The sequence below is a fragment of the Delphinus delphis genome, chromosome 9 (assembly GCF_949987515.2).
Source record: "Delphinus delphis chromosome 9, mDelDel1.2, whole genome shotgun sequence".
Lineage (NCBI taxonomy): Eukaryota > Metazoa > Chordata > Mammalia > Artiodactyla > Delphinidae > Delphinus > Delphinus delphis.
The window spans coordinates 43,396,495-43,416,781 of record NC_082691.1 but is presented as its reverse complement, the minus strand read 5'-3'; the positions used below and the strand labels follow the sequence as shown (position 1 = coordinate 43,416,781).

The 20,287-nt window shown below is 35.4% G+C and overlaps 1 protein-coding gene across 5 annotated transcripts in view; it reads left to right on the top strand.

Annotated features, from left to right (window-relative positions):
- Window positions 1-19,464, top strand: part of PHF14 (PHD finger protein 14) — a 199,592-nt gene extending 180,128 nt beyond the window's left edge. For all 5 annotated transcript variants that reach the window (XM_060020451.1, XM_060020449.1, XM_060020447.1 and 2 more), the window contains one exon: window positions 19,263-19,464. In XM_060020451.1, coding sequence (XP_059876434.1) covers window positions 19,263-19,337 — 75 coding nt within the window. In that variant the 3' untranslated portion in view covers window positions 19,338-19,464. The remainder of the gene's footprint in view (window positions 1-19,262) is intronic.
- Window positions 19,465-20,287: the final 823 nt, after the last annotated feature.

The following is a 20,287-nucleotide window of genomic DNA, read 5'->3' as shown; positions in this document are numbered from 1 at the left end:
AATATTAATTGAGACACTGTGATATGATAGAAATGACACTAGCTTCTGAGGATACTATGGTTAGCAAGACAGAGAAAATCTGCTATCCTGGAGCTTCCACTCTAGTGAAGGAAGACAGATAGTATATAAAATAAGTAAGTAAGTGATCATTTCATTGTGATAAATGTTATGAGGAATGATCTGTTTGGTGGAGGAAGGGCAGGTTCCGTGCATGAAGTCAGAGAACTCACTGATTAAGACCGTATAACAAAAACAAAAAACAAAAAAAAACTAGGCATATAAAATTAAAGGCAGAGGAAGGAGCTAGTGCTGTTTGTTCAGGAATCACAAGGAAGACCAGCATGTTTGGAGCTGCTTAAGCAAGTTGGAGAACTGTCCAAGATGAAGCCAGAAACGTGGAAGGGGCCAGATGATAATAGGACTTTGTAGGCCATGGCAGGAGTTTGGATTCTACTCTAAACACAGTGCTGTTGGAGGGTTTCAAGCAAAGGTGGGATGTGATATTCTCTGTGTCTTACAAAAATTGCTGCCTACTATATGGACAATAGGTTGTACAACTATGAAATGGAAGCAAGAAGGCTGATTAGGAAGCTATTAAAGTAATCCAGGCAAGAAATATGATAGCATGGACTAAGATGGTAACAATGGAGATGGAAAGCACTAGACAGATTTTAGATACTCTGTGGTGATAGAGACAACAGGAGTTGGTTGTGGGGTGTGAGAGAAAAGAATCAAGGAATGACTCCTAGAGTTTGCATTTGAGCAGTTGGGTAAATTATAGACCAAGAGAGGTATAAGGCTGTTTGGGGAGGTTGTCAGTGGTTAGGAAGAGGAATCAAGTTTGGCTTTGTACATGGTATGTTTGAGGTGCCTATTTAAAGTTCAGTGAAGACATCAAGTAGCATTGGACATACGAGTTTAAAGCATGGAATATACGCCAGGCTGAAGATATAAATTGGAGAGTCATCATAAAATAGATGGCATTTGAAGCCCTTTAGAGCCATCTCCAGATAACAGTAACAGAGTTCTAAAGACAGGGATGAAAAGAAGTTAAAAGAAATAAAAGATATGGGGAAAATTCAGAGAACTAGGAGAAGAAAATTAAGAAAGATGCCAATGTTGTATTGGTAAGAATGCTTTAACTGCAAGTAATAGAAACGCAACTACTTTTTAAATATTTCATACCTTGTAGATTCAGAATTGAGAATATTAGATGGTTATAAGGTGAAAAAAGACATTTTCTTTGTTTTCTGATGTTATCTGTGTGTTGACTTTAGGTTTGCCACTCCTTCTTATTCTTCAGGTCTCAATGTATCTGTCGTTTTCCGGAGGGGGAGGAGCTTCTATGAAATTCTTAGGTCCTTCTAGTAAAACCCTCATAGCACTATACTTTCATTGAACATATCATAATTGCAGTTAGATAGTTGCTCGAGTAACCATTGTTTTGGACACAGATTACAAGCTCCATAATGCTGGGAGTCTGTCTCTTATATATCATTTTTTCTGTTTAGCACCTATCACAATACCTGACACATAGTTGATAGGGAAGAATGTAAATGGCTTTTGTAGCTCTCTGAATGCTCTTTTCAAATAGGGTTTTAAAATGTCATTGTATGAAACATTTTTTCTAATGTTGTATAGCCTAGATCATGGACTATTGAGAAACACTTTATACTTATAGAATAACTCACTGGTCATAGAAAACATTAGTTAACTAAGTACATTTTCAGGCAGGCTTTATAAGTGATTTGGTACTTGCCACATGGCCTACTTTTTGGAATCATTTAAGAACATAGCAGTTCATGGTTTTCATTATGGTAACAGTTTAAAACAAGGAGTTTAAAACATTTAATATTTTTCTTTAAAAAGCAAAATAGTGTTTATATGGTTATCTGTGAATTCAAGATGTGGAAATGTGGCTGTTAGGTTTGACACTGATCATGAAATACAACTATTAGAGAAATTTTCTTGTGTGGAATTTTCTAAAATACTATTTTTAATTTTTCTTGAAGCAAAATCTACTTTTTGTCACCCATGAAAAATTATGCCATAAGAAATGTGTTACTTGGACGTCTAATGAGCTATTAATTTCCAATAAAACTGTGAAGATTAATGGATTCACTCTAGGGAAAATAGCATTCAACTTGAAATAGAGATATTTGAGGCAACTTAATCTGTTCACTTTGGAGTAAAGATTTTAAAATTCACTTTCTAAACATAAGTTTACTTCTCAAAGATACAGTCCTTTGATGTTGTTAATCTTAATAAAAGAGCAGTCAGTGTAAGTTACATTGAGAGGTATTTGTTTTAAAGATTCACAATACCACTCTTTGAGAATGAAGGAGGGTATATTATTTCGATGCCATACCTGAACTCTAGAATATCAATCATTAAAAAAAAAAACAAAAAACTCTCCTTATGTATTGTCATGGTTTAGTTTTTTTCTCTTAACATTTTATGCCTGATAGACTTTATAATATACTTTCTCCATTGCACTGTAATTCTGTGCCTCCCTGTCTTCCACATTGGAACACGGGCTCCTCTAGGCAGCAAGACATTTCATTCATCTTTGTTATTTCCAATACCTTTCCCAGTGTCCGACACACAATCATTGTTCAATAAATTTTTGCAGGAGGAAGAAAGGAACGATTCTAGGAATAGAATTTACTTCAAGAGTTAAGATTATCTTAAAAAGATAAAATGTTTAATATGAGTCAAGGATGAAATGTATTCCAGACTCTTCTAGAATGAGGAAATTATTTACCATAACAGTTGAATCTGGTTCTCATGGTTCTTAAACTTCATGAATCCACAAAACACAGCAATGAGTTTCATGTGTGAAACATCACTCAGTATTACTGAATGACTGTGATTTTACTAGTGAGCAGTAAATACTGATTTATATTGTGGAATCTGTAATGAGCTGTCCATATCACAGAAATGCCAAAACTCTGCTATTCATAAGTCTGATTACCTCTGCATACTATTTTGGTGGGAAACTTTATAGTATTTAAAACATAAGTATACTTATGTCTAAATCATCTAACAAAGCTCATTGCTTGCTTGTCTGGTTTTATTTTTTGTGTTGAGATAACTTTGATTTTAAAAGCATTGCAAAAATTGTATGGAGAGTATGAAGCACCCAGTTTCTCCTTATGGTAACATCTTATGTAATAGGACAGTTATCAAACCTAAACATCAAGTTACATAAATAACAACATTTTCATTAAGGGAGTTTGTGTTACCTTTCACTTTTTGAACGTCTTCTACCTCTTCTCTAAAGTAGCACTAAGATTGTGATATTACCATTTATGTAAATTCTGTTTATTTCTATGACAGTGATTTGATACTATGAGCTATAACTGTCCTTTGTTTAGAACGTCAAAACTCAGCAAAGGAAGTGTAAAACTTCCGTATTTTCTCATATTTTTTTTATTATGGCATTAATTAAAATGGCCAAAGATTATGCTTTTTCTAATGGCAATATAGAAATTAGTTTGAGTAAAATTTAACTGTAGGGCTTGACTAAGCCAAAAAAAAATTTTGTTTAATTGAAATATAGTTGATTTACAATATTGTGTTAGTTTCAGGTGTACAGCAAAGTAATTTGTTTATACACACACACATACATACAATATATTCTTTTTTTAATGCTTTTCCATTATAGGTTATTAAAAGATACTGAATATAGTTCCCTATGGTATACAGTAAATCCTTGTTGTTTATTTTACGTATGATAGTATGTATCTGTTAATCCCATACTCCTAATTTATCCTCCCCATGCCCCCTTCCCTTTTGGTAACCATAAATTTTCTCTGTCTACGAGTCTGCTTCTGTTTTGTAAATAGATTCATTTGTATTATTTTTTAGATTCCACATATGTTATTTGTCTTTCTCAGTCTGCCTTACTTCACTTAGTATGATAATCTCTAGATCCACCCACGTTGCTGCAAAGGGCATTATTCTTTTTTGTGGATGAGTAATATTCCATTGTGTGTGTATATATATATATATATATATATATATATACACACACAGACACTTCTTCTTTATGCATTCATCTGTTGGACACTAAGGTTGCTTCCATGTCTTGGCTATTGTAAATACTGCTGCAGTGAACATTGGGGTGCATATATCTTTTCAAATTAGAGTTTTTGTCTTTTCTGGATATGTGCACAGGAGTGGGATTGCTGGATCATACAGTAACTCTATTTTTAGGTTTTTAAGGGACACATACCATTTTCCTTAGTGGCTGCACCAATTTATATTCCCACCAATAGTGTAGGAGTGTTCCCTTTTCTCCAAACCCTGTACAGCATTTGTTATTTGTAGACTTTTTCATGATGGCCATTCTGAGCAGTGTGAGATGATACCTCATTGTAGTTTTTGATTTACATTTCTCTAATAATCAGCGATGTTGAGCATCTTTTCATGTGCCTGTTGGTCATCTGTATGTCTTCTTTGGAGAAATGTCTATTTAGGTCTTCTGCCCATTTTTTGATTGGGTTGTTTGTGGTTTGGTTTTTTTTTATTGAGTTGTATGAGCTGTTTGTATATTTTGGAAATTAAGCCCTTGTCGGTCACATGTTTGCAAATATTTTCTCCCAGTCCATAGGTTGTCTTTTCATTTTGTTTATGGTTTGCTTTGCTGTGCAAAAGCTTATAAGTTTGATTAGGGCCCATTTGTTTATCTTTGCTTTTATTTCTTTTGCCTTGGGAGACTGATTTAAGAAAATATTGCTACCGTTTATGTCAGAGAATATTTTGTCTGTGTTCTCTTCTAGGAGTTTTATGGTATCACGTCTTATATTTAAGTCTTTAAGCCACTTTAATTTTGTGCATGGTGTGAGGGAGTGTTCTAACTTCATTGATTAACATGTGGCTGTCTAGCTTTCCCAACACCACTTGCTGAAGAAACTGTCTTTTCTCCATTATATATTTTTGCCTACTTTGTTGAAGATTAATTGACCATTAATTTATTTCTGGGCTCTCTAATCTGCTCCATTGATCCATATGTCTGTTTTTGTGCCCGTACCATGCTGTTTTGATTACTGTAGCTTTATAGTATTATCTGAAGTCTGGAAGGGTTATACCTCCAGCTTTGTTCTTCTCTCTCAGAATTGCTTTGGCAATTCTGGGTCTTTAGTGATTGCATATAAATATTACAATTATTTGTTTAGTTCTGTGAAAAATGTCATGGGTAAATTGATAGGGATAACATTAAACCTGTAGATTGCTTTTGGTAATATGGCCATTTTAACTATGTTAATTCTTCCAATCCAAGAGCATGGGATATCTTTCCATTTCCTTGAACCATCTTTGATTTCTTTTATCAATGTTTTATAGTTCTCAGAGTATAAGTCTTTCACCTGCTTGGTCAGGTTTATCCCTAGGTTTTCTTTTCTTTGTTTGTTTGTTTTTAATGCAATTTTGAACAGGGCTTTTTCTTTTGTACTTCCTGATATTTCATTGTTAATGCAAAGAAATGCAACAGATTTCTGTATATTAATCTTGTATCCTGCTACCTTGCTGAATTCATCTATCACTTCTAATAGTTTTTGTATGGAGTCTTTAGGGTTTTCTACATAGAGTATCATGTCATCTGCATATAATGACAATTTTACCTCTTCCCTTTTGACTTAGATACATTTTGTTTCTTTTTCTTGTCTGATTGCTGTGGCTAGGACTTCCAATACAATGTTGAATAGAAGTGGTGAGAGTGGGTGTCCTTGTCTTGTCCCAGAATTTAGTGGGAAGGCATTCAGCTTTTCACCATTGAGTATTATGTTGGCTGTGGGTTTGTCACAAATGGCTTTTATTGTGTTGAGATATGTTCCCTCTGTACCCAGTTTGGCAAGAGTTTTTATCATGAATGGATGTTGAATTTTATCATATGCTTTTTCTGCCATCTATTGAGATGATCATGTGGTTTGTGTCTTTTGTTGATGTGGTCTATCACATTGATTGATTTGTGTATGTTGAACCATCTTTGTGACCCTAGAATGAATCCAACTTGATCATGGTGTATGATTCTTTTTATGAATTGTTGGATTCAGTTTGCTAATATTTTGTTGAGGATTTTTGCATCTATATTCATCAAAGATATTGGCCTGTAATTTTCTTAGTGTCTGTCTTTTTGGTATCAGGGTGATGGTGGCTTCATAGAATGACTTTGGGAGTGTTCCCTCCTCTTCAGTCTTTTGGAAGAGTTTAAGAAAGAGTTTAAGAAGTATAAGTTCTTCTTTGTATGTTTGGTAGAATTCCTCAGTGAAGCCATCCAGTCCTGGACTTTTATTTGCAGGGACTTTTAAAAAAATTACAGATTGTATTTTACTTCTAGTGATTGGTCTGTTCAAATTATCTGTTTTTTCTTGATTCAGTTTTGTCAGACTGTATGTTTCTAGAAACTTGTCCATTCCTTCTGGGTTGTCCATTTTGTTGGCATGTAACTTTATAATATTTTCTTATGATTTTTGTATCAATATTTATGCATTATTCATTGTTATTTCTCCTTCTTCAGTTCTTAATTTATTTGGGTCCTCTCTCTTTTCTTCTTGGTGAGCCTAGCCAGAGGTTTGTTGATTTTATTTATCCTGTCAAAGAACCAGCTCTTGGTTTTATTGATTTTTTCTATTGTTTTTTAATCTCTTTTATTTATTTCTCTCTGATCTTTATTATTTCCTTCCTTCCACTGACTGTAGATTTTGTTTGTTTTTCTTTTTCTAATTCTTTTAGGTAGTAGTTTAGGGTGTTTATTTGGGATTTTTCTTATTTTCTGAGAAAGGCCTGTATTTCTATGAACTTCTCTCTTAGAACTTCTTTTGCTGTGTCCCATTGATTTTGTATGGTTGTGTTTTTATTGTCTTTTATCTTGAGGTATTTTTTTTATTTCATTGTTGACCCACTGGTTTTTTAGCAGTGTGTTGTTTGGTCTCCATGTAATCATTTTTTGTTCTCATTTCTCTTTCTGTGATTGATTTCTATTTTCATTCCACTATGGTCAAAAAAGATGCTTGAAATTTCTATCCTTTTAAATTTGTGGAGGTTTGTTTTGTGGCCTAGTATGTGGTGTATCCTAGAGAATGTTGCATATACACTTGAAAAGAATGTGTATTCTGGGTTTTTTGGATGTAATGTCCTATAGATATCAACTAAGTCTAACTGTTTTATTGTGTCATTTAGTATCTCTGTTGCCTTATTGATTTTCTGTCTGGAAGATCTGTCCATTGATGTCAGTGGAGTGTTAAAGTCTCCTACTATTATTGTATTCCCATCAATTTCTCCCTTTATGTCTGTTAGTATTTATTTTATGTATTTAGGTACTTCTCTGTTGGGCGCATATATGTTAACAAGTATGATATCTTCTTCTTGTATTGATCTTTTTATCATTATGTAGTGTCCTTCTTTGTCTTTCTTTATGGCCTTTGTTTTATTTTATTTATTTTTTAATTTATTTATTTTTGGCTACGTTGGGTCTTTGTTGCTGTGCACAGGCTTTCTCTAGCCATATTGAGCGGGTTCTACTCTTTCTTGCAGTGCACAGGCTTCTCACTGTGGTGGCTTCTCTTGTTGGAGAGCATGGGGTCTAGGCACGCGGGCACAGTTGTTGCGGCATGCAGGCCCTAGAGCATGCGGGCATCAGTAGTTGTTGCGTGTGGGCTCAGTAGTTGTGGTGCATGGGCTCTGGGGTGTGCAGGCTTCAGTAGTTGTGGCGCACGGGCTCGGTAGTTGTGGATCACGGGCTCTAGAGCGCAGGCTCAGTGGTTGTGGCTCACAGACTTAGTTGCTCCATGGCATGTGGGATATTCCTGGACCAGGGCTCAAACCTGTGTCCCCTGCATTGGCAGGCAGATTCTTAACCACTGCACCATGAGGGAAGTCCCTGGTCTTTATTTTAAAGTCTATTTTGTCTGATATGACTATTGCTACCTTAGCTTTCTTGTCATTTCCATTTGCATGAAATACCTTTTTCCATCCCCTCACTTTCAATCTATGTGTGTCTTTTTCCCTAAAGTATATCTCTTGTAGGCAGCATATTGTAGGTCCTTATTCTATTATCCAATCTGCCACTCTCTCTCTTGATTGGAGCATTTAGTCAGTTGACATTTAAAGTACTTATTGATGATTATGTATTTGTCATTTTAAACCTTGTTTTCCAGTTGATTTTGTAGTTTTTCTTTGTCCCTGTCTTCCTTTTGATTTTCCTTTTATGGTTTGATGGTTTTCTTTTGTATTATGCTAGAGTTCCTTTCTTTTTGGTTTTTGTGAAGCTGTTGTATGTTTTTGATTTGTTATCCTGGTTTTCAAGTATGCTAACCCATAACTATACCTACTTGCTTTAGACTGGTAGTCATATAAACAAACATTCTAAAAGGTCTACCTTTTCTTACTTCCCTCCCTGACATTTTGTGATTTCGATGTCCTATTTTACATCTTCATGTTTATCCTTTGGCTGTTCATTGTAGTTATAATCGCCTTCACTGATTTTTTTTCATTTTTATTCTATGTACTGGCTTATTTAAGGGATCTTCAATCCTTTTATAAATTTGTCTTTCCTGTTGTGACTTTCCCTTTCCTGTAGATTCTTACTTCTTTTCTATTTAGAGAAGACCTTTCAATATTTCTTTTAGGATTGGTTTACCATTGCTATATGCTTTTAGTTTTTGCTTGTCTGAGAAATTCTTTCTCTCTCCTTCTGTTCTAAATGATAATCTTGCCTGGTATCCTAGGTTGCATGCTTTTCCCTTTCAGGACTTTGACTATATCTCGTCACTCCCTCCGGGCCTGCAAAGTTCTGTAGAGAAAACAGCTGATAGCCTTGTGGGAGTTCCACTGTAACTCACTGTTTTTCTCTTGCTGCCTTTATAATCCTCTCTTTAACTTTCGCCACTTTAATTACCATATGTCTTACAGTAGGGCTGTTTGGGTTCATCTTGTTTGAGACCTTCTGTGCTTCCTGTACCTGGATATCTGTTTCCTTCTTTAGGTTTCGGAAGTTGTCAGCCATAATTTTTTCAAATATATTTTTGATCCCCTTTTCTCTTTCTTCTCCTTCTGGAATTCCTGTTATGTGTAGATTGGCATGCTTTGTATTATCCCATAGATCTCATATATTGCTTTTATTTTTTAAATTTGTCTGTCTGCTGTTCTGATTGGGTGATTTCTGTTATTCTGTCTTCCAGATCACTTATTCATTCTTCTACATTCTTTAGTTTGCTATTTTTTGCCTTTAGCTCAGTTTTCACCTCAGAAATTGAGTTGTCTAATTTTGATTGGCTCCTCTTTATGGTTTCTAGTTCCTTGTTACAGTGATCTACATTTCTATTGATAGTCTTTCTTAATTCCTTCAGCATTTTTATTACCTCCTTTTTGAAATCAGGGTCTGGTAGACTGGTGAGGTCTGTATCATTGTTTGTTCATTTAGGGGGATTCTATTGTCTTTTAAATTGGCAGTAGTTCCTCTACTTTTTCATTTTACTTATATTTCTCTGACTCTATGAATTTAGGAGAAACAGTTATCTACTGTAGTTTTAAAGGGCTGTTTTTATGTGTGAGTGACCCTGTGTAGACCATGTGAGTCCAGTATTGTTGGTACCAGGGTTGTTTTTGGTATGGCTGCTTGCCAAGTCTTTCCTCGGGGTGTGCTGGCCCTTGTCTCCTTGATAGATGGGTGTGTTTGGTGTTTTGGTGACCAGAGCCTGTGCTGGATGTTGGGCAGGGCCTCCTCTTTGCCCTGTGGTTCTCACAGCCCTGTTGGGGTTAGAGTCTGCTCCCCAGTTGTTGGAATAGAGGCTCCAGATCCAATTCTGAGCTGTGGTGTGAGATAGGTGGGACTGGAGTGCTCCCTCTGGGAAAGGAGCCACTGTGTGTTCTTCCCCAGGAGACTTCTGCCAGGATGTGTGACTCTGTGATGCTGCCTGTCACCTGGTTTGTGCCCACAGAAATCACTGTTGCTGCTGCTGCACTCAGGGGCCACCTCCACTACAGGAGCGCTAATAATCAGTTCAGATTTCAGCCCTGCCTCCACTTGAGTGTGCACGAAATTCGCAAAACCCATGGTGGCAGAAGCTATGCCCTGCTGTGAGCACACTGATAATGAGGATGCTATGGTAGATCCACACCTCTCCCTTACTGAGTTGACAGTGGGGCTCCTATGAAAGATCTGCCCTCCATCCTGTGCGTGCCCCCTGTTGTGGCCCAGGCCCACTCCAGGACCTTCGGGCTGTCTCCCCACAGCCAAACTGGTTCTTCTCCCTAGGTCTGTCTGCTGAAGCCCAAGTTTCAGCACCTAGCCACTGCACACACCAGGAGGCGCGTGTCTCCGGCTGTGCTGGTCTCTCTACCCTGGGGGGCTGCAGGCCAGCTCCCACACTCTCCTCCCCAGCCTCTGAAGCTCCCTGTGTGTTTCAGCACATTTCCCAGCTGGTGAAGGAGGTTCCCAGGGGTGCAGGTCCTGTCCCTATTCCTCCTCTTCTCCCTTTTCCCTTTGTCTTACTGGTTATGTAGGCATCTTTCCAGCAGCTTTGGTTGTATGAGATCTTCTGCAAGCTTTGCAGTATGTATTCTGTGAGAATTATTCCACATGTAGGTGTATTTTTGATGTATTTGTGAGAGGAGGTGAGCTCCATATCCCTCTACTCCGCCATCTTGATCTCCTTCACCCAAATTCTTTTAATATATATAAAATGCCTTTTAAATCTATGTTCCATTAAAGTCCTCATTGTATTGTGAAGGATAAACAAAATGCTATCACATCCTATTGAAGAGGGCACTTCTTCCACAATGGCCAGTTCCAGTATCAATGGCTGTTGCTTATATTAATAAATAAATAAAATATGCTACCTATAAGTATTTTCCAGCTTGTATAATGAACTCAGTTATTGCTGAATAATTTCTAGTCATAAAACAGTGCATGTATGACTGGAAATTTTAATGAGCCAATCACTGATTTTTATACAACCTAGAAATTTCTTAGCTGTGGAACTATAATTCGACTGGTGAGCTTGCATATCTTAAAACATTTTTAGACTTTATTTCTGCCTCATTTTTGCTTGATGGAATTTTTTTAACTCCTGGGAATTTAAACCTGTATGTGTATGTTTAGAACAAAAAATAAAACAACATAAATTTAGAAATGTCTCTTCTTCTCCTTGAGTACCTGTGGGAAAAGTAGAGGTTCATATGTATTGTCTTCAAATATTAGTACATTTAGGATTTTTGAAATGTTACATTTAGTGAATAGATGATTTATGCAAAAATATTTTCTAAAGAGCCTCTTTAAATGTTATTTCTTAATATACCATAATCTTTTAATTCATATACATTGGACTTATGCTATTCTCATTTGAAAATATACTTATATTGCCCCCTTATAGAATTTGAGGGGTTTTATTTGTTTTATTTTTCTCTAGAGTCAGTACTGACTACCCACCAACTTCAAAAGCAGGTAGCATTTTTTCTTCCAGTTTAATTGAGATATAATTGACACACAGCAGTCTATATGTTTAAGGTATACAGCAAAATGATTTGATTTATATACATCGTGAAGTAATTATCACAAGTTTAAGTGAACATCTATCTCATATACACACAAAATTAAATAGAAAAAAAATTTTTCTTGTGATGAGAACTCTTATGGTTTACTCTCTTAACAGCTTACATATATAACATACAGTGTTAATTATAGTTATCATGTTGTACATTACATCCCTAGTGCTTATTTATCTTATAAGTGGAAGTTTGTACCTTTTGACTACCTTCATCCAGTTTCCTCCCCATTCACTTCTCCTCACCCCACCCCCTAACCCAAATCTGATCTCTTTTTCTATGAGTTTGTTTTTGAAATTTAATTGATGTCCAATACTGTTAGTTCCTGTTGCATAACATTCAGTATTTCTATATATTTCAAGGTGATCACCATGATAAGCCTGGTTATGTATGTTAGCATACAAAGATATTACATAGTTATTGACTATATTCCCCACACTGTACATTTCATCAAAAGCAGGTAATATCTTTTAAACCAAAGTGTTACATATGATGGAAAGTTAGGGGCCTCTAATGTTCATTTCCAGCATACACTTCTATGCTTATTTCCTAGATATTAGATAGTCTGCCAGAGAAGGAAAATATTTTTATCTTTAAGACCATAAGTTCCGTAGGGGTTATCAAACATAAGCCTTATACAGAAACTCATCTGTCAGAGAAGAAAAGAGTGTGATGGTATTCTTAGCCCCAGCAGGTTAGCACCATATCTTAAACGTATCTTAAATACCTAAAACTTCATATTATGAAAGTTATGCTTTTCTTCATATTTATGAGAAGATATAAGCTTATAGAATTAGGTTTATGCTCATTAAGTGTCTAACCTAACTCACACTTATCATCCATCATTCATTTTCTTTTTTCCAATCCTATTTTGCCAGAGTCTTACCTTCCACTCACTGTTCTTCCTTTCCATTCCTATTAATATGCCCTCCCTAGATGACTGTACCAATCCTTAGGGCCTTCCTTCTCAGGTCATAGAGATTCTCTCTTGATCTGAAATCATACATGGGAAACCCAAAGTCTTATTTTTAACTGTCCCATTTCCATGCCACCAAAAGCCACCACAAAGAAGTAAAAAGTAACAGGAGGAACTAAAGACTTAGAAAAGCAAACCTACTTTACTAGATCTGCTCCAGAATCACAAATTGAGAGGTAAGTGATTGCTCAACAAATGAAAAAGAATTATTCATATATACTCATACGTGAAATTAGAAATTTATTACTGTCCTTTATCTACTTGCTATTAAAATAAAAGGCCGTGATTCTGTAATGTTAGGTAATGGGATATTTCTTTGATTAACTATCTTTTGAGTCACTAAGTAGAGAAAAAAGGTAGAAATTTACAAAATAGCTCCATTTTGTTTATCGACTTATGTGTTTGAGCTAGGTTTACTAAGAACATCCCAGGTTACTTGAATTTTACAGTAGCCCTAGAGTTTTTTTTTTTTAATGTATCTATTTTATTTAGTTTTGGCTGTGTTGGGTCTTCATTGCTGCACGCATCCTTTCTCTAGTTGCAGCAAGCAGGGACTACTATTCGTTGAGGTACTCAGGCTTCTCATTGCAGTGGCTTCTCTTGTTGTGGAGCACAGGCTCTAGGAGCGCGGGCTTCAGTAGTTGTGGCACGTGGGCTCAGTAGTTGTGGCTCACGGGCTCTAGAGTGCAGGCTCAGTAGTTGTGGTGCATGAGCTTAGTTGCTCTTGTGGGATCAACCCTTGAACCCTTGTCCCCGGCATTGGCAGGTGGATTCTTAACCACTGCGCCACCAGGGAAGTCCTAGACTTTCTAATTAAATATGCAACTTCTGTCATAAGAACCTCTTACGCTTTTTACTGTGAATTTAATTAAGCATTTCTTGTAAGTTCATTTCAGCATCTCTCATGGCCCACTGAAGTTGAGATTCAGTTGTAAAATGGTAGATTAATTGCCTTTTGTATTAAATGAAATAAGAATCTCAAATATGCAACATCAGGAAATTTAATTGTGGTCTTCAATTGCTTATTCAATGCATTGGAAAACTGAATACAGAAGTACAGAAAAAAGGGCCAAAGGTTGTTAAATGTAGCACATCACACACATTTTGCACTTAATGATCCAAGTGTTTATTACTATGAAGTAAATGCACCACTTAAAGAATTAGAGTGGAATTGTAAAATGTTAAAAACTCTAATTAATTTTAGTCTGAAGCATGCAACATGCTCATTTTTGCCTAAAACATTTTCATTATTGTATTTTTCCAGTTAAGAAAATTTTTTTCCTTATTGTGCAGCACTAGCATATTTTCTTTATTAAAAGCACAATCTTAAATGCCATTGAGAGTTATATCTGGTATACTTTTTTTTTTTAAGTTTAATTTATTTTTGGCTGCGTTGGGTCTTTTTTGCTGTACATGGGCTTTCTCTAGTTGCGGTGAGCGGGAGCTACTCTTCGTTGCAGTATGTGTGCTTCTCATTGCTGTGGCGTCTCTTGTTGTGGAGCACAGGCTCTAGGCACGCAGGCTTCAGTAGTTGCAGCACGCAGGCTCAGTAGTTGTGGCTCGCCGGCTCTAGAGCACAGGCTCAGGAGTTGTGGCGCACGGGCTTAGTTGCTTCACAGCATGTGGGATCTTCCTGGACCAGGGCTCGAACCCGTGTCCCCTGCGTTGGCAGGCGGATTCCTAACCGCTGTGTCACCAGGGAAGTCCCTCTGGTTTATGTTTTAAATGAATAAAAGAGCGTAGTTTTTGACCTCAGATCAGAACAATATATTATATATTGCTTTTCTATACTTAGTCTACAACTAACAGAACAGGTTAAGTGTGTCTTCATATTTTTCACCAAAAGCTGTGTATATACTACAGTTTTAAAGGACCATTATCAAAGCATACAGATAATTTCAACTATTAATTTGAATCCAATTACAGTAACTTTTCTCTGATTAAAGGAATATTTAAAATCTAAAGAAAATATCATAAGAAAATAGAAATATTTTAAGTTAGTACTTAGTTGTACCTTCTCACTTTATTTTACTGTTTGTACCACCATGTGTCTTTATCTGCTGTGAATAGCAAATTCTGTAAAGTAAAAACAACTGACATCATTCTCTTTGAAAACAGACTCCCATTATGCTTACTTATTTCTGGAAATAAAGCTTATGTTTTCTAATTGTGAAAGTAATCTGTGCTCAGAGTAGAAATGTAAGATAAATGCATGGAAGCACAGACAAGAAAATAAAAACTAATATCATCACCATTATAAACATTTGAGGTACTTAAGGAATTTTAAATAGAAAAATGGAAAGCAAACAGTTTATTTTAGCGTGTATTTTTAATATAGAGGTGACAGTTACCTTGAATTTTCTTCCACATAAACTCTTTGTGCATACAATCACACTTACTTTGAATTTAGAAAACTTTCATTAAATAGTCATTTCTATTTTGTTTTTTTAAATCTTTTTATTTTGAAATAATTTTAAACTTACAAAAAGTTGCAAAAACAGCACAGATAATTCCCATTTGCCCTTCATCCAGCTTCCTGTAGTGTTATTATCTTCTACTGTTCAATTATTTTATAGAGTGTTTATCTGATGTTTTCTCCTTATTAGATTTAGGTTCATGCATTATTGGGAAGGATACCACAGACCAGAATTAATGTGCCCTTTTTAGTGCATCTTACCAAAGAGTTAATGTTAATATGTATTACTGGTAATGTTAACCTTCATCATTTGGTTAAGGTAATGTTTGACAGATTTCTCCACTCTAAAGGTACTCATAAAGTCATCTTTAAAGATATAATGAAATAATGGGGAAAGTGTGTCCCTTTGTATAATCCAACCTTTAAAAGAAATAATTTACAACTTGACAGTCTGTAGGGTAAATACAGAGTCAGCTGTATTCATAGACTAATTTGAGTCCAAATATTACCTGAGCAGTAGAAATTCCAGCTGCTAAAATAATTGCTCTTTGTTTGGAGTCGGTTACCTCAAGAGAAGGGAAAAGCAGGAGTGGATAGGTTTTATTAATTGACATCAATTCTTTGAACTGTTATGAGTCAAATTTGTAAATAAGGAAAAATAGAGGGCCTTCTCTTCCAGATTGATGTTGCAAGCTGAGTAGGATTTAAACAGACTCTGTGGGTTTTACTTGGTGGTAAAAGGAATCTAGTTTAGATAAAAATGGCAGTATTGTTACTTACTTCTCTGTTATAATAACTCTTTTAGTCTCATGTTGCCACCTGGAGCATTAGCCCATAATTACATGGTCCATGTGTGCTTAGAAATTTTCATTCTCCTCACTACAGCAATGCTGTCAGTGTCCAAAGAGCAGGAAGGCCAAGGAACCACTTTTAACTGTGTGGCATTATGAGCGTTATTGTTATGTGCGTATTCCTGAAATTCCACATGTAACTAGCAGATCTGCAAGGTTGCTATAATCAACATGTTTTCTGGAGTATGAATTAACAAGCTTAAACATTAAGAGGTAAACCTGTCTGCTTTCCAGCAGCCCCAAAGGGTACATTTTCTTGTTGGCTGCTTCAGAACACTTGATGAAACAAATGTCAAACTTGTCAGGGCTGTCACTAAGAAAATGATCCGTGTAGCAAGGGTCTTCTTTCACTGGGAAAAAAAACAGATGTCTTATCTTAGCAAAGAGTGACAAGAACCTACCATCTATCAGAAGAAAATTTTGCCTGCCTTTAATATCCAGTAGTGAAGAAATACTTTGGTAAAAAAACTTCCTTTCTTTGCAGTTTCATTCATTATGCATTCACTTGTGAATGATATTTGATTTGCTGCCTGAGGTATTTTAATGATTGTATTAATCTTGAACGGTTATAAAGTTCTTATAAAAATTGATGTCTATAGAGAATGGGCTTGAGGACACGGGGATGGGGAAGGGTAGGCTGGGACGAAGTGAGAGAGTGGCATGGACATATATACACTACCAGATGTTATATAGATAGCTAGTGGGAAGCAGCCACATAGCACAGGGAGATCAGCTCGGTGCTTTGTGACCACCTAGAGGGGTGGGATAGGGAGGGTGGGAGGGAGACGCAAGAGGGAGTGGATATGGGGATATATGTATATGTATAGCTGATTCACTTTGTTATAAAGCAGAAACTAACACACCATTGTAAAGCAATTATACTCCAATAAAGATGTTAAAAAAAAATTGATGTGTAAACTTAGAAACACAAATTAGCACTCCCCAAAAAAGGAAAAAAACAAAGCAACTTCTAAAATCCTTTCTGGAGCATTATTATATCTAATTCCAGTGTTTTATTTACAGTGATTAAAGTCTTTGGCTGTTATTATTTTGATGATATTATACCGTAGCAATTATGATGTGTTGGACTCTAGCAGTGGATTAAATGCCTTCTCTGCCCCTCCATAATCCTTTTCTGTATCCAGATCACAGCTATTCTTATACAAAGGAAGAAAGAGATTGTATCTTGTTAACTTACACAAATAGTTTAAAGGCAAAGAAAGGCAAGATATTTTAAGACATTTTCTCTGCATAAAGAAACTTTTGTACCTGTCCTGAACAGGAGGCAGTATTAGGCATGCATTTATTAACTATACTTTATTACTAAGAAAAATTCAACAACAAAAAGACTGACATTATATGAAGAATGTTAGTTAATTATGAAAGTAAATATTATAGATACTTCCTAGTCCTCAGGATCATCAGGGTAACCAAGCTTGTTAAACCAGTAAGTCATATTGCTGTGGGAACTTAGCAGACTGTCCACGTGATAAAGCCTCCACTTTTTTTCAAAAATTAAAGAATATGAATTCGATAACGGTGAGTTTGGCTTATGATGTTTCAAATATTTTTGCTTATTTCTGTTTTCAATAATGTTTTAGTAAATTCAGAAGTGTAACTACTGGATAAGGAAGGATATTATGCTTTTCCAAATTACAGACCTCTCTTTTACTCATCTTTTATTCCACTGTTTCACATAGTTCAGGAAACATTTATTGGACCCCCCCCCATACACTAAATGTGCCCTGCCTTGAACAACTAGGAATATAAGATAAAGAAGATAAAGCCCTGCCTTGAACAACATATAAACAAATTCAGTGCTACCTAACAAAAATTTCTTGCCACCTTTACCTGCTGTTTTAACACTTTCTGTCAGTGTTTCACTGACAGAAGACGACAGTGGTAAGTGTGGAATAGGATTTGCTTTTTATTGGGTTGTAATTAAAGTGTAATCTCTACAGACTCTTATCTTAGACTCTTAAAGTGGAAACTACCTTCATTAATAGATTTTCAAGAGTCAATTGAACATAATATCTCTATTCAGTAGAGACAAATTGGAAAAAAAATTAAACAGCACACAGTGGCTATTGCGCTTAGATAAATATATTAAAATTACATTGCCAAAATTGATAGTCAGAAACCCCATTCCTTGCAGCCAACATATCTGTAATGATTCAGGTTGATTGATAATATTGATAATTTCTCTGCTTTCCTGGTGTTGACAAAGGCTAAATCACAGGTGCTGTTGAAATTTAGAGACAATGTATATAAAGGAAGCTTTCTCCACCTTAATGTTTATGGGCAAGGGTGTGGTCTTTCGTGGAAAACAAATATATATATATATATATATGACACTTAACATATATATGTTATGTATAAACATTATATAAATATGTTATACATATTAACATATATATAACAAATATATATTTGTTATATATATACACCTTGATTTTCATTTACTTAATAAAGTCAGTTTACTTAATAATTATTTGTTAGCAAAGCTTAATAATTATTTAATTGAATTTGGTTTTTATACAGAGATGCAGGGTGATGTGTAGTAATATTGATGTTATTACTGCTGTCCAGAGATACTTAAGAAATTAAGCTACTCATACTTTAATTAACTCAGTAAAGAGTTAGACAGTGTTCTTTACTTCCATTAATAAAAATGGCAGGCCTATCAGAAATATTAGAAAAGCAAGACTGCTTTGTACTTACGTGTTGTTGAAGGAACATATATGATGAGATGGGTTATAAAATGTAAGATGAAATATTTTTCCAGATTCTCATTATTTATACTTTGGAGGTCACCATTTAATATTGAACACAAGATACACTTCATTCCTATGGAAGCAGACATTATGATGTCACTTTATTTATTCACCATGTTCCACAGGAACCTGCTATGAATTATGAGGCCACCACTTAGAATGAAACTGTAGAATGTAAGCATTCTGTCGCCTCACGTGCCCATTTTAGAGTTTCCTATTTTAGAACTGACTGATCTTCAGATAACATGGTGGCACAAGTAATTGGAAAATTGGCAGACCTGTCAAGAAAGTATGCTGGATGAGACCAAAATGCCATGCTGGGTACATAAAATGTCTCAGAAGTTAAATTTACTGTTTTTTATCAAATAGTGAAGTAAAAATATCTGGTTGACCCCCTAAAAAGGACACTTTTTAGTAGCAGGTGCTTTCAAAAGTAATTCTTAAGTCATTGATAAAATAAGTTGTTTTTAAAAACATACAGAAATTTTTAGTCAATGTGTAGTATAAAACAGCACCCACTGAGAATGTTAATGTTTAAATGTTGCATAATTGTGCCATTTTGTTTATAGCCTTCCCCCTACGATTACTGGAGTCATGATAGTTAATTCATCAGAGAAATGAAGTTAAAGTGTATTAAGTATAGGTGATAAAATGCCCTGAAGTTTATATTTTAATGTTTTCTAAAATTTATTTCACAGGAAGATGAAAATGAAGCTGAAAGAAAAAATACATCTCAGGAGCTCAACATGGAACAGAAAAATCCAAAGAAATAAAGGATTTTCTGTAGTGTTTTGAAAAGTTTGCAACTTACGTAGTAGCAGATGAAATTTCTAATTGTAAAATGTTAAATTGTAAAATCTAATTTGCAAAATGTTCTCAATAAAGTCATTGAAAATGAAATAGGAACGTGCGTTTGGAATTTGTATTTTTTAAGAGCGATTTAAACTTTTATATAAAGGTTAGACCGTTAAAATATTTTTTTAAATTCTTTACTGAAATTTGAGAATAAGAGACAGAATTTTATCTGTAACCCAAGTGTTAACACATGTGGATGACTTTAAAAAAAAAAAAACTGAAAGTCTTTTCCCCTTACAAGCCTGTTGTCTTCTTCAAGGACCTTAACAGAATTCCAATTAATATAAAGAAAGTCCAACATAGTTCAAAAATGAACAGGAAATGCTTGCATGTGAAAACACTGAAAACCAACTACTGCCACAAGATTAAATACCATTTTCTGATTTCTGCCAATGTTTTTGGCAGATGTCTTTGGTTATTTAAAGCAGAGTTTCTTAAAATTAGAAGCAGAGTTTCTTAAAATGGGAAGCAGAACTTTGGAAGGCTTATAAGAGAATGCCAGCATACACTTCTTCCCTGTGAGAATGAAATCTGTATACTTAGCCTGGAGCCATAGTTTTATCACAAGCATCTGAGGAGCTCAGTAAAGGTGTGACAGTGGGACAGGCTGGCAGCTCTGATACAGTAGGCTGAAATGGGGAAAACTGCAAGTAGGCAAGATAGAAAAGTCATTGATGTATAGCCTCAAATAATGTAACTATGGATATCAGGAAAACAGCTATATCCCACAGACTAGACTCCCTGGATGAATTTTGAAGCAGAGTTTGAGCCAAAGAAAAGCCTGAGTAGGCATGTCAGAGTCTGAGGAGGGCCTGTGCAATAAGCAAATACAAAGATTAATTTGACTTTTTCCCATTTTTTTCCTATT